Source organism: Bombus fervidus, chromosome 16 (assembly GCF_041682495.2).
Source record: "Bombus fervidus isolate BK054 chromosome 16, iyBomFerv1, whole genome shotgun sequence".
NCBI lineage: Eukaryota > Metazoa > Arthropoda > Insecta > Hymenoptera > Apidae > Bombus > Bombus fervidus.
Window position 1 is genome coordinate 6162426 of NC_091532.1, and position 19917 is coordinate 6182342.

General features: G+C 32.7%; 1 protein-coding gene across 3 annotated transcripts in view; it reads right to left on the minus strand.

Moving 5' to 3' along the window:
• The window catches only part of LOC139995615 (scavenger receptor class B member 1), a 29476-nt gene extending 9779 nt beyond the window's left edge, over window positions 1-19697 (minus strand). The window contains exons 1-2 of one of the 3 annotated variants that reach the window (XM_072019238.1): window positions 8275-8397; window positions 7810-7908 (exon numbers count right to left, since the gene is read on the minus strand). In XM_072019238.1, the coding sequence (XP_071875339.1) occupies window positions 7810-7873 (64 nt within the window). In that variant the 5' untranslated portion in view covers window positions 7874-7908; window positions 8275-8397. Of the gene's footprint in view, window positions 1-7809; window positions 7909-8274; window positions 9411-19555 lie in introns of those variants that run through there. The other 2 variants (XM_072019239.1, XM_072019237.1) reach the window with 2 other exon arrangements.
• Window positions 19698-19917: the final 220 nt, after the last annotated feature.

Consider the following 19917-nt stretch of genomic DNA (forward strand, 5'->3'; position numbering starts at 1 on the left):
CACTTCAAAAAGTTCATTCTATCACGGAAGGGAGCAGAGATCAAAACATCGATGCACGATAACCAACGATTTATTCAGTTTTATTTATTCGTCAAGTATTTACGTGTTAGCGTGATGTTGTTGTTGGAATTCTTAGCTGAATAAATTTATTTAAACGATATATTGTGATATATCAGGAATTTGCATACATGTTATTTATCGAGCGAAAGAAAAAAAGATTACGTAAGGCTTGATTGTTTTCAAGATTAGGAACAAAGGACTTTATGGCCCTGGATTTTGCATAAATCTCTATTTTTGCTTGATCACGTTTGCTCGGTTTTGATTTCTTTCTTATCTTCAAATCAAACGACGATGGAAAAGTAGCTCTAGTGGAAAACGACGAAAACAACCAGACAGTGATTTAGGCGTGTAAATGACATGCTAATTTAAAGCTTAGTGACCACGTGTAATATATCGCATGTATGTAAAATCCTATGGATAAAGATCGTCTAGATCTTTGATTACGATTAATTTCTGCGCATTTTCTGTTTCCTGTTTTTTCTCTGATCTTGATCACGAGATAGACTTAGTTGAACCACCTGATATACGTAATTATACTTACTATTACTGTCTGTGCGTTACACACCCATGGTATTCATCAAAAAACGATGAACGTGTAACCGATTGCTTTGGTAACCGTTAAGTAATCTTCTCGTAGATCACGAGGAATACTAATGTGCCGCGGAAATACAACCGCAAATATCGAACTCCGTGCGTTCCTTCGAAGGACGTGCATACCTGTCGATCGACATAGGTCGTTCTCAATCATATTCAATTTTTTGAATATGATTTAGGTGTAAGACTTTTCAAATATCTGTAAAGTATTATGAAATTAAATCCTGTTCTTCAATCGTTCGGCAGCGTATTTGAGACTTTAGCTAATCGTGGCAATTAGATAGGTTAGACTTAGAAATTGATCGTTATAAATAATCGATTGGTATAAATAACTTCAACTCGTAAGATAATCGCTCAATTAATACATCGTACGATATTATCTCCGGCAACACGCCGTGCAATTGTCGCGTAGCACGTGATAAGAGAGAAAATGTAAAAATAAAAGTAGCGAAACGCGGATTGATCATACGTCATTTCCTCGGGAGATGAAAATTTAATGAGACGTTTCGAGTATCAACGCTTCGCGGCGATTGTAAGCTAGAAAAAGACAGTTAACGATAAGTACTTAATTATAAGCGTGTGCACGAGAACCTTTTCCACATCATAAAGGAATAAGAATGATTTTCTAAAATGATTTTACGTAGAGGAACGATTATTTTATGTCATCAAGTTCGTTTATTATTGGAAATTATTTCTGACATTTCAAAGTAACGAACACCGCTAAGTTCGATATATGAATGCTAAAATTCTGGTGAGTGATCGAAGATTAGCAAATACTCTATAGGCCTATAGGTTTCGTAGAAGGAATCGTTTTGCTCTCGACTATTGCAAGATCGCTGGCAGTGCGGCACGATGTGGTAATAATTTTCCGGCGGTAATCGGGACGCGACTGCAAATACGCCATCCAATAGAAAGTGCATATTTGCCCCGTGTCTCGTTATATTTTATATCCAGGGAATCGCGGCTCTTTTGTGGATGTTCACTTTGACGAAACATTTAGCTTCCATACACGGAACAGGAAATTACAAAATATATATCTATTCGTGGGCAATGACGCCGTCTGTTCGCCTTATAGCAATCTTCCAACAGAATGTTACAAATCATCACGTAAATTGTAGATTATTAATCACAAGCCTCCACCTACTATTATATCTTACATGTTATTTTTTATAAAAAACGTAGTTATTCTTTAACAACGTATACATTAAGCAATATGATAAAAATTAATAAGCACATATATGTGATCATGCTTCGATCTCCATAAAATTAACGTATACTCGCATGTTTTTAGTAATTGCTAAAACTGCAAATTTAATAGCAGTCATTTTCACTGATTTGGTATTAAAACTAATATAAACATGAAATACTATACTACCATATTAGTGGAATCAACGAAGATTCTATTATCTATCGGTTAGAGCAAAAAGCTATATTAATATTCAATCTGATCTCATTTTCGAATTAGTTCTCTGTACATTGATTAATACGTAATTATGACACTTATTGTCAATGCGAAATGCGAGCTCGCGTTCATTAACTAGATACATAGCATTATCGGTTAACCGACGCCTGCACGTGTGACTGCATACAATTTATTGCCAGATTAGCTGGTTGATGACTTCCACACAATGATTTGCTTGCAGCGAACAATGCACTTTGAGACAAAAGCAACCTAAAGCATCGTTCGTTTAATAGTTTATGGATCTTTTTATACCGGTTGCGACTCGCGAAGTTGTGTAATGTAAATAAATCCAACGAAGGTATGGCACGTGCGTATTTTTCTTTTTTTGTAGAACCTTGTTCGCAATGTGACGCGGTCTTTTAGGAGTACTATCCGCGGAATGTCAATTTAATCCCAACAGCCACTTGACTAATAATGAAATGTTTTAGTTGTGTGCCGAGTTTATCTTTCTTAGATACTTTTATTGCCATCTTTCTCCTCCATTTTATTTATGCAATCGCCACTTGAATGAAAGATCAAAATCGCCATTCTGAACGCATCGTATGTCTTTATAGTTTTTGTCTCCTTTTATTTTTTATTTTCTTTATAGTTACGCACTCACTTAAGAGACTTCTAAATATATTCGTAACTTCATAATTTTCATTCATATGTAATTTTCATTCAGATTGCAGCATTCATTAGTGTATGTATTCAATATTTTGATCTTTCATAGTGCGTATTTTTATATTCTTTATTCTTCTCTATTTTTATCTAGGAATTCCCATAAAATGTGCAGCAAGTACTACTCGGTAATCTTGTCTAAGAGCTAAGCTAAAATGCTAGATAAAATGACTAGATAAAATGACTAGATAAAAGCAACTTTGCAGAGGAATGCTGAGGATATTGTTTTCACTGTATCAGAGGAGATCGTAAAATTCTAGAAAGTGGTAATTCATCTGCATGCGTAACGACGTTGTTTCGTAGTTTTGAAATATTCGCGTAATGACAGATTACGAGAATTCATTTACCGTGATCTTTCCCCTTTCTATTATTTCACAAGCATCCGATCAATTGAAAAGTCCAACAGATCCCCTATTTCATGCTTTCCACCATTCATCATTCCTATTCTTTTCTCGTGTCTTCAGCAGGTGCATTGTGTGACCTTAGGTGGGAGATTTAGCAAGACACGTTTCGTTCGCTTAATTTAGGATCTGACTCTTTTCAGCGAGTAAAAATCGTCAATTCTCATGCGTTGAATTAACATTCCGATGGGTGCATGAAATGCCAGCAACGAACGACCAAATTACGAAGTTTCGCGTTGGTATTTTTAAGTGGAACCATCTTGCGCAAACGCCATGTAAATGAATTGAACGTACTTCGCAGTGGCGATAAATTTATGAGATAGAGGTAGTACAATATGTTTTCCTAACGTAATTATCAGGTGGCAAATAACAGCTATTCTAACTTCATTTATCTACTTATTTATTTATTATATTTATGTTTTTATGTATTGATTTATTCATTTGATTTTATCGGCGTTCAATTTTTTGCTATTATGATGTATGCAACATTTCTTAAAAATTAATTCAATATTAAGGCGAACACTTTCGCGAGGTTGAGAAATCTGGGCACTCCTCCGTAGTAATGTGCTAAACAGAGCCGGAGGGGTGAGTGGGTTGATGGTGGGTTTAAAAAAAAAGGTGATAAATAACAGACAGGAAAGAATATAGAAAGTGCGAGAAACAACGTATTTATCATTGGAAATAGCGAATTTAGGAAAACAATTTGATGTTTAGCTTCGTGTTATTTCGACTTATTAACAACTTGTTAACTTTATATTGCTGATATAATACATATCTTTCTGATAGATACGCGTGGAAATTTAATTTTTAAATGTTTAAATGTAATTTCTAAATTTGATTGTTTCTCGTTTTGATATTTTTTGAATTTCAGATGAATGTTTTTACTATACATCCCGACTTATGTGAACTACTCTATAATGCGATAGGAATTTCTAACATAATTAATGCACTTATGCGTATTCAAAAGTATCAGAACAAAATAGCCTGTCAGAGATGGTAAGTTTTTGTAAAAGATGGTAAAAAAGAAACGCATTTCTTTACAACGATATGATTGTTTTTGCTGGTTGGTTCAACAAACCCATTTGTAAATATGATATAGATATCAAAAAAGAAAAAGAAAATGATTGATAAAGACGATCGGAATGAGTTCTTTCTGTAAAATAACTCGTCAAGAAGTAAAACCCGATCTAAGGAGAGAATACTGTTCGACGTTAATGGTTTTTCATTCTCTGATTTTGCTTTCATCTTTTCGCCTACTTGTATAATTTCCTGCATACCAAGCAAATTGGTCACTCTTTTTATTATCTACCTTGCTAAACCGCATCAGGAAAATGGTGGATGGCAATGTTGTGTTGCACCGGTTACAGGAACAGGTTTATCGAAGTTAAGGCGATACGAAAGAATAACCTTGCGTTCGACAGGAGACTACCTACTACATTAAAATACCAAATTAGAGAAGCAACCACCATAATAACCGTTATTTTCGAACGTGTTGATAATCTTACAAATCAAATGTTAATTCAATTAATTCTGTCATCATAAAATGGTACCTGTTTCGGCTTCGATCGGTTTTATTTTTATCCATCCATCCTTTTTTCATTTTTTATAATGTAAATATAGATGCTGATGGATTTAATAATAGATTATACCATTAAAAAATTCCTCAAGCATCGTTTATCATGCTATTGGATAGATACGTGCGACGAGCCTGGAAGTTTCTGATACTTTGTTTTTGTCCTTTTTCGTCTCGATGAACCGGTTTTGGTGGAAGTATCCAGTTGTTCTTTTATAAACGATTTCAATACCATTGCCAAGTTATAAGAACTCGGAATCGAGGCGTTTGAAATATGTATAAATTAATTTTTACTTTGATGGAAAATAAGCAAGCTACCGGTAGCTTCTTTAGAGATCTTTAATCTTTTGTGCTTGTCAAGAACAGTTAAATTTATCCTGTGTGAACCTCTTTAGTATCTTGTATCGTTCCCGTTACCCTTTATTTCTTAAAGAAAGAAAAAATTCTCTAGAAGTTTAGTAGAAAAACAATTTTGGAATGACATTTTATGTCAGTCGAATACGATACATAAGATATGCACCCATTTTTCTAATTATAGGTATCGCTAATCACGCAAGGGATTATTTATAGTTCAACTTGAGTGATTGAAAATGTTTTGATATTTCAACTATCAAGTTTGAATAAGTATTCAACAAGTAATATTAACTATAATGAAGCTATACACAGGAAAAATGCGCCATTCAGTAACGTTACAGATAACTTCATCAAAGGTCTAAGGGCAAACTGATAAGATATGAATGCACACTAATACTAATGAAGTTATGATGCGTTTCTTGAGGAACGCGGTCTCATTTGTAAGTTTCTGGTAATACGTATTACATGGGAATGTGATAAATATTCGATAACTGGATTACTTCAGTGCATTATGATATTTCATACTTTTACCATCCGCGAGCAAAATGTTAATACCGTGACGAGAGTGGTCAATATTTTTGTACATATTGGTTACGTTACTACTTATGCTGTCTGATTTCGAAGAAATGAGTCACGTTAAATATTGCTGCAAAAATATATGTTAATAGATTCTTGTAGTGTGTCGAGCCGTATATCGAAGATCTAGCTATTACGAGTGACGGGTAGATGTTTTGAATTCGAAATGAAGATTCGTTGGATGTTCTTGTTTTTTTTTTTTTTTTTATCAGATATGTATTTTATCGTCGTTCAGTGCACTCTGAATGTTTCCATCGACTTTAATGTGAACAAATTATCCATTCAAATCTTCGAGAATTCGTAATTTAAAAAAACTTTATTTCGAAGAAGTTCAAGTCATTGCCATTTGGGATGGCTAATTGATTGTTATTGCTTACTTATTCTTTACTGGCCTTTTTACTAGCCATTTTTCTTGCCATTCCTTTTCTTCTGAATTATTAGGTATATTAAGTTACTTTATAATAGTATTCGATTTATTAATTTTTTACAGGTCAATTTGCAACTGACAACAAGCCACATAAAGTCGTTAGAAAATTTCATTAGTGATTCATTGCAGTAATTCATCAGAAGGTTTATTCTCTCGAGGAAAAGCTAGATTATCTTGCTACTTGGAATATGCATTCAGTTAAGATTCTGATTAGAAGATTACCTTAATTTGTATTGTTAAAACACCAGTTTATACGGCATTGAACGAAGAAGGAAGCTTTTCATATTCGAGGATTCTATCGCGTTCTTGCGATTCTCCGACGCGTGTGTCCAGGAAGGATAATCATTATTAGCATAAAGTACGCGTGCCGTTTTTTTATTGCTTCATTGAAATCTTCATATGGAGACGAACATTCTCCTTTCTTTTTCCTTTGTTCTCAGTGAGTAGGAATTGCGATTGCTTTGTCGCACGTATCGGCTATCATAAACGAATAAAGAGAGAATGAGAACCGCTCATTTTCCAAATTAAAACTTGTAACCTGTACTAGCTGTAACTCGTTATGGAAATTTTGTTGTCTTTAATTAATGTTTTTTATCCTACCTATTAAGATATTTGAAAACTTTTCATAAAACTGGTTTAATACCTTCACTATTTCTACACTATTCGCTATTTTCACTCTTTTAAATAAGAAACATTAATTTATCAAGCAATAATAGTAATTTTATGACAATCGACAGCAATAATCTGCATTCATTTCTAATAAACGAATGATACAAAGTTACGTAGCTGTACAATGTTAATAGAGCATAGATAAATGATGAATATATGGTGAAAATAGATTATGATTTTTAGCGTATATTTACAACGCGTCAAACATATAATCTATTTACAAAATTATCAATTTACTAATAACCATAAAATGTTTTGTTGACATTTGACACAGAAATGGTATGAAAGCCGATAGCGATATCAAAAGTAAATTCGTTGATAAACTACCCGAGTGATATATCTCACTTCGTAGACAAATTTTTATAATTTTTTATTTGTATTTCATAATCTGAACGTCATTTAATCTCAAGTTAAAAAATGTCGAAACGGGGTTGTTGAACTTCGTAATATCCTAAATACAATTTTATCGTTCCTCTAGATAAATATAATCTACGAATAGATACCAGAAATCTTTGGAGTTAGAAGCTACATAAGAAAGTAACGTCCAGAATAATTGCAATGTAATTTACGAATGAGTGGCGGAAAATTTTAAAAGTTATACAAGGCATATAATTGACAAAAAACAATACGAAGCATAAAAGCACTGTTTTTTATGATCACTTAATTCTTCTGTCAATTAATTAGCTCCACGATATTAACATAATTGTTTCTTCCATAAACAGCTTCCCTTTTTGTTAGCAACGATTATTTAGATCTATCTAAAGCAAAGGATTGGAATTGACGTGACTTTACGTAACAATTAAAACGTTGAATAAAAATGAACAAAGAATAATTAAAGCATAAATAGCCGGGGGCAAATTCTATCTCACGAATCTCACGTGTAACTGTATCAGTTATGGTAATTCGATCACTCTAGGCGATAACTGAAACGTTGGCATGAAGATGTTGCACGATTATAGATTTATACTAGGAAATAATTATTATTATATCATTATATATTATATTTATTCTATAAAAAAGAGTCGTGTCATACCATTCCATTTCATTGCATTACTTGATATTGCGTCCATTTGTCGAATAAAACCATGATAATGCATAATTTACCGTAAGTGCGTGAATTCACTGATATTTGCTATAAATACGTATCATTTACACTGTGATCGTATTTTTAGTTAGATACACTCGATAATTTCAGGAAATTCTATAAATTGGCGTTTTATGGTAGATTTGTACAGGCAAATGCCTGATTTATTATAGCTTCCATTCGTCATTATCATTATCAGCGATATAAACGTATTTATTGTATGAAATTTAATCTCTTGAATGGAGAGTAATACAAATTTTATCTTATCTTATAAATTTTTTACGGAAAGATAAGTTCAGTATATGAACATTTATAAATTCGTACCGTCGAATGGAAACTTAACAAGGAGGCAATTACGAATTCACCGTGCAGCTTTTGAATTTACAATTTCCGCATTTAAAAGCAATTACTTACTTCTCCATCGACTTGGCCTTTTATGCGTATGCACCGAGAGAGCCGTATTAATAAAATGATTCATGACAATCGAAGACTTTCTTCTTAAATGGCTTGCCCTCCGACTCATCGCCATCTCCTCGGATTCGCTGGAGTCACTCTGATTTTGATTCGCGTTGACGTTCGAGTAGCGTCGACCGGTGATTTTGGTCCATATCATCGTAATTTCCTTCATGGCGTAACAGTAGGCACAATCTCTTTTGTGTTAGCGAAGAAAGTCCATAACAAAACGCACCCGCACGAGAGATTTCGTATTATATATAATTCACTCGGCGTGTTAGGAAAATTGCACGATAATAATTTCAGTTCTTTGACAGAGACGAAAAAAAAAAAAAATTCGAACAAATCAGATGTAGAAGCGAATCAACATCCACGTAACAAGCAGTAAAAGTATCTTCTTAAAGTTCAAGTTCAATACACTATGTAACGGTTCCTGCAGTCACACTGTGTGATAACTTTAACGATACGGTGTCCAATAGTCGATCGCGGACAGTTCTCGAGTCAATTAAGGATTCTTCTTCGTGAAATTCGTCGATTTGAATTCGTGAAAACGTTACCAGCGAATAGCTCGATTTGGACGATCGTTGATTGATCACTGAACGATTCTAACTCGTCACACTACATATATGGTCAGAAGAATCGTGCACTCGATCGTTCTCGGTCGACAATCAACTGTTCTCTCGGTCTCGGTGCGAACCGTATGCGCTTCTCTACAAAAGTGACGAAACCATGGAACAGCAGAGTTCAAAAAATGTATTAAAGTCACTCTCGACCCCCACTTGCCTTTCAACTTGCTACTCGCGGTTCGTAGCACGTGGAGTACTGGCCACTCAGCAAGTCGTACGGGTGCCCCACTACCAGGTAGGAAAGATCAGTTGTTGCTTGAGAAAGATGAGGTGAAGGATAATGCAGCGCGACACTTGCAACGTGCCACTCGGTTGCACCGATCAAAGGTCAATGGAATATTGTTGCGATCGATCGTATATGCCAGTCAGGGGATGTCCGGCCGTTTCTTTATCGTTCAGGGCAGGTTCGTAACGTAGGGAAAGCTATTCGACACGCGATTTGTTCGAGATTCTATAGTTCGAAAAGTAGGCAGTTTGTATGCTGGGGTCGTTTTCCAGTGTCTCGCTTCTGAAAAGATTACAAATTGATTTTCTTGTGTTGGTTAGGCTTCTGTTAGTGTATATGCCAGATTTAGTATGAACGGTAAAAACAATCGAGGAAATTGGAGCTAGAAAATTACTGTTTCACTTATTTGTGGAACAATGGCGTCATTAGTGGAATGTTTGTTTAGCAATTGATACCGTACGTGCAATCTTCTTAGCGAAGAATGATACAATTTACAGATACGAGATCAGGAAAAATAGTAGGATTTGTTTTACTTAAAGTACATAAAGATTTTCTTTTTTTAAATTTAACTTTATGCCGGTTTTAGTGCAATCTTTTCAAGTTAAAAATTTTTTCTGTCCTTGTTCTATTTCTTCTCCGAGCTACTCGTATATGTTACAAAAACGATAAAGCAAAACGAGGCATTCGCTCATTCATGGCAGTACATAATGTCCTGAGAATGAAAGAAAAAGTTTGCCAGAATGTTGCGTGTCGTTCCGAATTAAACCAAACGTAGATAATCTTCGTTTCGAAAGAAATTTATTTGATGCCTTGTTTGATTTTTTACTAGCGGGAATATTATCATGAATTCCACTGGCTTCTTTTCGATTACGAATTCATGAAGATGAGATTCGAAAGAATCTTTCCGCGCGTCAGATTTCTAAACGACAACAACCATTTTGTATAGGAAATTTTTCTCGATCGAATGATTAATATGTTTACAGGGCGTATAATGATGCATCGCGTCACGGTAAAAGTTTTTATTGATCAGATTTTTGCAGATTCACGCTATCAGATGTAAATATCTATATGTATACGTCAATAATCAACTGTAGATATATCTTTTTTATAATCTAGTTTAAAGTACTACCATACGTTGTAATGGAGACATTCATCAACGTCAAAGAATAAAGGAATTTCTATTTACATAAATAAGTCATAACACTGTCCTGTGGCTGAATTGTTTATTCAGTTACTTAGAATGAATTATTAAATGTTGATAATACACGACAAGGATTTTTTACTGTAAAAAAAATTCAGAAGAAATAAAAATTCAGGTAAACTAGATTTATATTAAACTTCCTACGAGATTGTGTTTGGCTATTTTCGAAAGGAATAGTCTGTCGTATCTATGTTGTTGTATGTTGTATGCACTTATAAATGTATGTGCATTTCAGTTGATCAAGTTGATTAATCATATTCATATAAGTTTATGACCCGTGATCGAATGAATAAATGATTACAATTATAAGCATCGTTTGTGACTATGATCTCATGAGAAATATAAAACTTTCAGTCCAAGTTGGTTACTCGTTTAACCTTTTGTGGACTAATTTGCAAAGATTCAGGTTCAAAAAAATTTCGCCACAGCGTACACGAATGTCAGAATATTTAAATTCTTTAACGAACGAAATAAGGCACTCTTATAACTGGTTATAACGGCGTGTAATGCTGTGTATCCTTGTACGTGCCAGGCAAAGTTTCGTGAATTATGTCATTGTTCTTTCTACCTTATTATAATAATCTATATAATTATTAATCTATCATAATTATAATTTATTTTATATTACTACGTTAATCAACATGAAAGTCACAAGTTTTTACTCGTATATTATTACATTTAAATGTCGCAGTGGAGGAAGTAAAATATGATTAATGATAGCACTTGAAGATCTTTTGCGTCCTTTACACATGATCAGCAATAATTACGTTTCAAGGCTACAGTAAGAATTAAATATCATTTCGTTGCTGATATCCAATTACGTATAATACGTATAATATATATAATATATATATATTATATATATATTATATATATATACATATAAAAGATAGGATTAAAACAAAGGTGGTAGAATATGTATTCCACCATGGATAAATTTTTAAATAGACGATCAAACAAATTTATATATGCCTCATGTCAAGGACCTGTAGAACATCGTGCACTTCAAGGTTAATTATTCCATGAATGTTCGTACATAAGAAAGAATTTCAATCTTAGTAGAAATTTATAGATTACGAAACTGATTCTACTTATGATTCAAGAGTGAGTGTAATTCTTTTACGTTGATGTTCTTCGGAAGTAATTCATTCATTTGGTTATGTTAACGGATATAAACACTTTATAATGGTAAATGATAAAGGTTAAAATTAGACAAAATAAAAGAGTTAGTTACAAATTAAAGGAGAATAACAAAAAGAAGAAATGATAGTCGAGAATCGTTAATTATTATAAGCTAAGAATAAATCGATGATGGGCTATGCGTGAACTCGATGGAGATATTTTTGTGATCGTCATGTTTCCACCTCTTCAATACGGGTTGGGGTCAGAGTTTCTATCTATGCTCTAGATAGTGAAATCGCGCAGACTAAACTGACATGCCAATGCTCGAGGAAAATAGCTTAATTTTAAATCTTCGATACCCTGGTAATATATATATATATTCAACGTTTATTCAATAATTACATTTATTACATCATTTACCAATCTATCTAAGCAGAATCGGTATCAAAGGTTAATTGTTTTAAATCTTTGAATCAATGTTAATGTATGCTATAAATCTCGACAAAGAGCATTCTACGTGAAAGGAGCAAAGATAAGAGAGGAAATTCTTGAAGTTATTGAAAATCTGTGGCGTTGTGTATCGTCATTGTTTATTTTGCGATTTACTTAGAAAGCTTCTTGATTTGAGAAGATGGTCGATAGAAATTCCGTGGCGTATCATGTATCAAACTCAAACAAGAAGCCAAAAATTAAAGTAGCCAACGTCGTCTGATGAATAATTAGTCACGAGCAAGCGCGTTTCTTTCGAATTGAACTCTTTCAATAAAAATTTCCATACGTTTACTGTATGTACCGAAAATTCTAGATATCAACGTTCTTCTTTGTTTCTATTCTGTTACATTAGTCCGTCTTCTTTTCGTTCGAGATGAAATTAATTCTAGCTAGAAGCAACTTTAACTGTTTTCATCATTCAATTAAGTATCACATTAATATGAAAAAATGGGAAATCGATCGAACATCCGTTTCCGTTTCCTTGATATTTTTCTGTATCTTTCCGCTTTCAATGCCTTACTATGTTTTTTACTCGTAATATGATTGAGACCTTCTATGACAATTCACAACTAGGCTGCAAATTGTGCGCGGGGGCAATAATTCATTATTATTCCATTCCATTTTGTACAGTTATTTTTCCTTGATCAAGTTTAATGGTTGTTGTCCTTACATCTTACTGGTTTACCTTTATTTGTAAAACTTACATAATGTGTAAATAATGCAGTTTAATATTATCCACTAATGTATACATAATTTATAGTTTTTTCTAATGACGAACGAAAATATCGTGCTGATAAAGTATCTTAAAAATTATTTAAAACATTTTAAATGTAGAAGTTCGGCTAAAATAATTAACAATTCAGATAATAGTATCGTGAATAACACCGATTCATCATATGTTTATCTGTATTCCCTGGCAATAGGAAATATTACGGAAATTAATACGGTTATCAAGGTACGTTCCTGTGAATAAACAAAATAGATAGCGGCATTGCTTTGGAACGTACATAATTCTGCGTATTGTTTTATTAATCGGGCATTAACGATTACCAGAGCTCGAATTCTATCTGTATTCCAGAACTGCAACGATAATGGAAGCAAATGACGAAGGACTGCATTCTGTTATACATTTTCGATATTCATTCTATCTTGCACCCTTTTGTCTTTTAAAACGGTGAATTTTAGCTGGTGGACGATGACACAAGAAATTTTTTGATCAATGAAACGAACAGTAATGAAAAATTGATAACCATACCTATAGTACGCTTTATTATTTTAGTGGATTATTGAAGCATTCTTATCTTAACATTGTTATCTTAAAGTTTATGTATTACGTATATATATTAGAAGAGGAATAGACATTTTACAACTTTCATAATCAGTTTAATTTTTGTGTTAGGTACTCGCAAGATGACAATGATTTATTTACTTTGGATCTTATCACAAGAATTTTAATAAGGAATCATGAATTTTAAATCGAGTCTTATCAGATAAAATAAGAAATATAATTTACTTAATAATTATTGATTTATACAAATATTTACTATGAATACTAATCCGGTGATTTGAATGAATATTTGAATGAATATTTATCTTATTGAAGAGATTGACAATTCAATAAGATTTGACTTTTTGCCATCAAATATTTATAATATATTTAATATGTTACTTATTAAATCACAGTCCTGCGCAAAATGTTTCTCTTAATGCATTTTGTATATCAAATTACTTGTGTAGTTTGCATATTAGGTCCAGAAATCTTGAAAGTTATTCCGGCGATAGACGTGACGCAAATCGTATGATCCACGAATTTAATATGAAACACGTTCATTTGACGTTTATTGCTAATTGTAGTGCGAAAAAAAGCAATGTTTGTTACATTTTCCTTTAATTACTTCCAATTTTTTCTTCAATCAAGGAAACAACTACAAGATAGATAGACGCAATAAATAATTGCATGTTATGGACAAGAAATATGCCAGTATGAGATTGATTACTTAGAAACTGTGATTATTATTCGTTTTGTGGACTATCTTTGAAGTTTTCCACTCGTAGTACGACAAAATAAACGAGAAGAACAAAAGCAGATGAAAATATTAGTAATATTTTGCATTGGTACGCGATGCTAATACAATTGCTGTAAAAACCGAATTGTCTTGAAGGCTTTTAAGCGAAACGATCGTACAGAGAAGTTTTAGTCACTGATTTTTAATTGCCTATCACCAATCAATGTCTCGTTCAGAAAATCCCACAAATTCCGAATAACTAATTTAATTATAATTAATTATTAAATTAATTAGATAGTTTAATTATAAAATGCATCCATCGCACTTTTTATAAATATAATATAATTTGTTAAATAAAAAGGAACAAAATCATTTCGCGACGCGTAGTTTGTCGTTGTGAGAAATTGCTCCTTTTCTGTTTATCGAAGCTGGCCACTTGCTAGTTCGCTTCATTGAATCATTAAACTGCGTGAAATCGTGATTAATAGGCTTTCAAGACTTTAAACGCTCGCGATCTTTCATTCTTTGAAATCTCGAATACGGGATATCATAAATTATACTACTACAATTGTGGCGCAATTAATAATTTGTATATGTAGTGTGTAACAACACGTTTGCTACTTAGACAAGAGCACAAATTATCAATTTTTCAAGCATCTTTAAACGAGAAATGGGGATGATTCAAGTGAATCTCCGTCGTAATCGAATTTTTTCGCTTATTTGTGCTACTTACACTATATAGCTTTATCAGCGGACTGATAACACGATTTCATACTTGAATGTATGTTATTTTTATTCCTAGTGAAAATTAGGTCGGGTCTAGGTTAAATTGTAGGTTAGATCGAACGGTTTACGTATTTTTATGTTACGTATTTCATTCTGTCGTTTCCATCTGGAATAGTAGTGGCAGGTTTTCACATGTTCTTGCACGTACGACATTATTATGTAACAAGATCTCGTAAGTGCAATGCAGTGTAAACCATATACAGGGCTGAACCTGGTAGCATTTAATTGCCAACCACTTTTACCAAACGTTTAGGTCGATATCAGAGACACAGAATCTTTATATATATCTTTATTCTTTATCTACTTTTGTTTTTTTATGCAATATTCGTGATAATTTCGAAGTAATATTACATACGCTATGTGTAAATTAATCAATGCTTTAACAGCGAACGAGAGTCAGATAATAAATTTCATTATACAGATAAGTATGTGCAGATATGTAGCACAATTAAATCAAACTGAACTACAAATTAATTGCTAATTTGGTCGAATTGTTTTCTTAAATTCGTGTTGCTATTTTATTGAAAAGTTTATGGAAGAAATATTGTAATTTATGATTATGCAATTTTTGGAGAACATCAAATCCTCAAGATAAAAAATGTACGAGGCGTTATTGTCCACGACATAATGAAGGCGCGTCTAATTTCAGATGTTTTATTCAAAGATTCTACAAATTATTTTTATATATCCAGTATCCCAAGAGATAAAGGAACTCGTCGCAAATTTTTGTTCCTAAAAGCCAACCTTTCCTTCGTATTTTTGTAGTGAAAAATTTCGATTGGTTACCATTTGCATACTTGGAGTTTGCTCGTGTCCAGTTCGGTTGCTGGACAAGATAATGATGCAAATGCCAAGTTTAGCGGGAGAAAAGGGTTTCGCCTGTGACGTTAGTGGTTATGAAGAAAAAAGAGCTAAAGTGATTTTGGTGCTTATTTACGTATATATCTCGACTGCTCTTCAACCAGTTTCCCGTTATAAAAACTGATAGCTTCTAAAAAGGAATCGCAGATTGCAGTATTTTTTAGAGGCTTTTTTTGCAAATATACGAACAGTCGGTTATAACCCTGTAATTTTTTACTAGACCATAAAAATGTTGAATATACAACTTGAGGATGAATTAAAATGATAGTTGGTTAATCAAATGGAACTTTTAAAGTCAATTAAAAATAACTGTTGTGTAAAAAATTGTACTGAATATATAAGCATATATTTTACTGTTGAACTATTTGAATATATCATGTTTCAGGATAATTATTTTTTAGCGGATACGTAATATAATAATAAATAAAAAAAATATAAAATACAAAACAATATGTCCATGAAATCAGCGTGAATCTATTTAAAAACGTGTTATAAGCAATTAAATTAATCGTAACATTTTGATCAATGGATTTTTTTTCTTGGAAATATATAGAGTATTATATATATAAACTACCCTATTTTTATATTGATTCACAATTTTTATTACGATGGATGTTCTATGTAATAAATTGAATATTTTTTAGGGACTCGTCGAAGAGGATGAAGTTGATGCTTCGTACAATAAAAACGTATGTCCAGTTGATATCGCGGTACTTGTCTAATTAAATAAACATGGTGAATATAAAAATTTATACGTGATCATTTGGACTGATTCTCATCTTTATGAAAGTTTAGAGTGTACAGTAGCATGATATTTGTACTTTATAAATAGGTTGTTACGTTGTTTACTTTAATCAATATAGCGTATCTAAGCATGTAATAAACGCGATCAAGTTCTAATTAGCCAAGGAATCTGATCACAGACGCATTTAATGCTAATCCATATAGATTCTGCGAAACAAATAATTAGTTTGCCGTCAGATTTTTTTTCTTACAAATATCTATTATAACACAAACTTAACGAGATCTGGAAAATGTCGTTCAAGGTGTATCTTAATGATAAACAATCGTTTTGCAGTTTGTGTAAAATTGCGAATCATGTTCGTTCCAGGATAATACGTAATAACGTTATATGTTAGAAATAAAAGAGAATGAAAATTAAGCAGGTTTTGTACTATTATATTAACAGATTAACCATTTCATCTATTTTTTCCACCTTTTAATTGTATGATAATTTTACAAGTTGCACGATCCACATAGTTTAAGAAAAATATATCCTTATTTTCTTCAATTATGTGCACCTGTCGTGTTAATGTTGATAATGTTGAATGAGAAAGAGTTTGTATTTTGAACAAAGGTATTTGATATACGCGATTATTTCTCTTCCAGAGTAAATTATTTCTTTCCATAGAATGAATTTGCGTAATTTAGGGATTACAGAATGTATGAAAATATTGTTTTTATTCTGTGGATGGAAAATTAGCTCGCATCGAGACCGTTCATTTCGTGATCTAGATCAAAATGCACGCCACTACATATGAGATTGTCACTGCAGACGATCACGTGGGACAATAATTAACTGATATGTTATACAATAAATTAGTATTCATATCATGTACGATTTACATAATACATATCCGATTCTGACGTTTTGTGGAAATACCTGTTTTCTAGTATATCCATAAAGTATATTTTAATTACTCCTCGTCCTACTGCAACCGATTATAACACAAGTTTCATGAAATTATAATATTCATACCTTATTCCCTTCTTCAATGTAGTCGGATATAAATTATATAACTTTACATATGCAAGTGTGTTTTATGGAAATTTTTGAGTATGCAAATTTGTTTCATAAGAGAATGGAATCAAACTAAAATAATTGATGAAACGAAGTTGTTCATAGAAACCTAATGACAGATCCTTGTAAAAATGTGCACACTTCATTTGATTTGCAAGAAATTTATATACAATTATTTTTTATTGCATGAAAGCGACCAATTTCCCTATAAAGAAAGCGCTCTGTTGTATCGCGTTTAACAATCTATACGGAACTCTGTGAACAAGTGCGTGTTTGTTTCATCATGTTTCATGATGTGCGTGCTTTACATCAACATTCAGAAGGTTATTGTCTTGTTCTGTTGTATATTGAACGTGTATCACACTTATGTACGTCCAAATTGTTAATTGATCCATTGTTTTTCGTGACATATCTTTATTGATTATTTTCGCAAGTTTGGCGTTTCATAATAATTCTAATCGTTGGCATCAAGAATATTTTCACGTTGTCGTTTACAATAACTTTTATACGCAAGCCTGAACAGTTATCAGTGATTTATACACATATGTATGTTACATTATGCTATCGACTATACTATTTACTCTTTATCTTTGTTATATCTTAATAATAAATCTCTAATACATCTCTAATATTCCATAATCATCGAATTGCAACACCTCGTTCTCTGAAAGAAAATTTTGTTCCACTAAACCGATTAATATCAGAAGTTATTTACCGAGACATTTTTTTCGTTCTTGCTACACTGATTTACCATTAATCGTGGTGTGAAAACATTACGTATTATAAAATATATAGATAAATCAGTCTGTTTGTTTGCACCTATTTTGTATAAATTTGTTTTTCACGCTCGTTACTCACGCTAATAAACCTATTAATTATTAGTCCCTATTACGTTATTTACATTATTTATTTCCCGGTTATATTTTTTCAATTTATCGACGCGGGCAATGTATATTTCCTTGATCTCTCGAAGTTTAACGGCCAGTTTTAATGAGTCCGAGATTCAACGCGATACACCATGGAATTTAATGCGCAAGAACGAAAGTATGTCGCACCACGAGATACACGGAAGGGTTTACGATATTTACCTGTGTGTTCGTTATGGTGTTATATTCTTTCGAGGCAAGACCATGGTATATACTTACATGGAAATGTAAGGTGGAACGTTGCAAAAGAAACGCGATCGCTTTCGGACGTAATGCGCAACGTTTACTCGTAAGACTGTTATATCTACACGGAAGTTGCTTAACAATGTGATTTTAATAAATTGTTACTCGTGAATTTGCGGTAGGCGTAAATCGCGTTTAGCATAACCACTGTTTCGTTCACGTTCGGTAAACTCCTATATTTGTCAAAATGACAGACAAATAGCAACGTAACTCTCTGCATTTACGTCTAAGCGATAACATACCGAATTTTTAAACTGTTTGTAAAACGATAGACACCGTAACTTATCGTGTTCTTCCTCAAGTAATTGTCAAAATCTATGGAAAGTAATTTGAGAAGTCACGAACGACATTAATAGAAGATTGAGCGATAGCGATAAATGGAAATAAATAACAGTGAATCATGGTCATCCAAAATGTGTCACGATTGAAGAAGTTGAAAACCTGTAGGAAAGAACGAACACAATTATGTCACGACGCGTTAGTATTTGTTTCGATCCGGTGACAGAAAGATAACGTTAAATCATCTACGAAAATAAAGCAGCTCTATTTATAAAATTTCTGTCGAAGTAGGTCTGCAATTTTATTCGAGAAATCTATATCATCTCTATAAATACGAAGTTGTGCGAAATTTTTTCATTGGACTTTATGCTTGTTTAAATTGAATGCATTGTTATCCAGCGACGATCGAAGGTAATATGTTTCTTGTCTTCATGGTAATTATATTCGGAATTATCATAAATAATTAGAACACTGAATATATAAATAAGTGCCTTTCAGGATACGTGTGTTATCATATAATAAGGGAGATATAAATCTATACGCTTGCTAACGTTCCGCGGTAACTGTAGTCCACTTATTAACTTTAATAAAAGATAACGTTAATAAGGTCGCATTTCAATAATTATTACTGCAGACATTCAATCGTATGAAACGTTCTAATTTTCTTACTTACAAATTGGCCTCGGTATCTTGGTGTAGTAGAACATTTTCATCCGTATAATCTTGTTTCTGTGATGACACTAAGTCCGATCACTATTGAATTTCGGAAATTTTTAAATATTTAGATTTAGTACCGTTCCGGGCGTCTTCGTCGACAAACGTCCGCGCACTAACAAAGACAGTTCAATTTGTCGTAGACTTTTTCGAACCGTTTTGAAATTATCGAATGATAACTACTGCTGGTTGCTTCTACTAACAGATAAGATAGTTTGTGTGAAGACACATATTGTCTGTCATTTGACTTAGGGTGATTTGCTGCAACAAACTTGTTTCCAAGCCAGTTAACTTAATTTTGTTAGTGGCATAAATAACCAC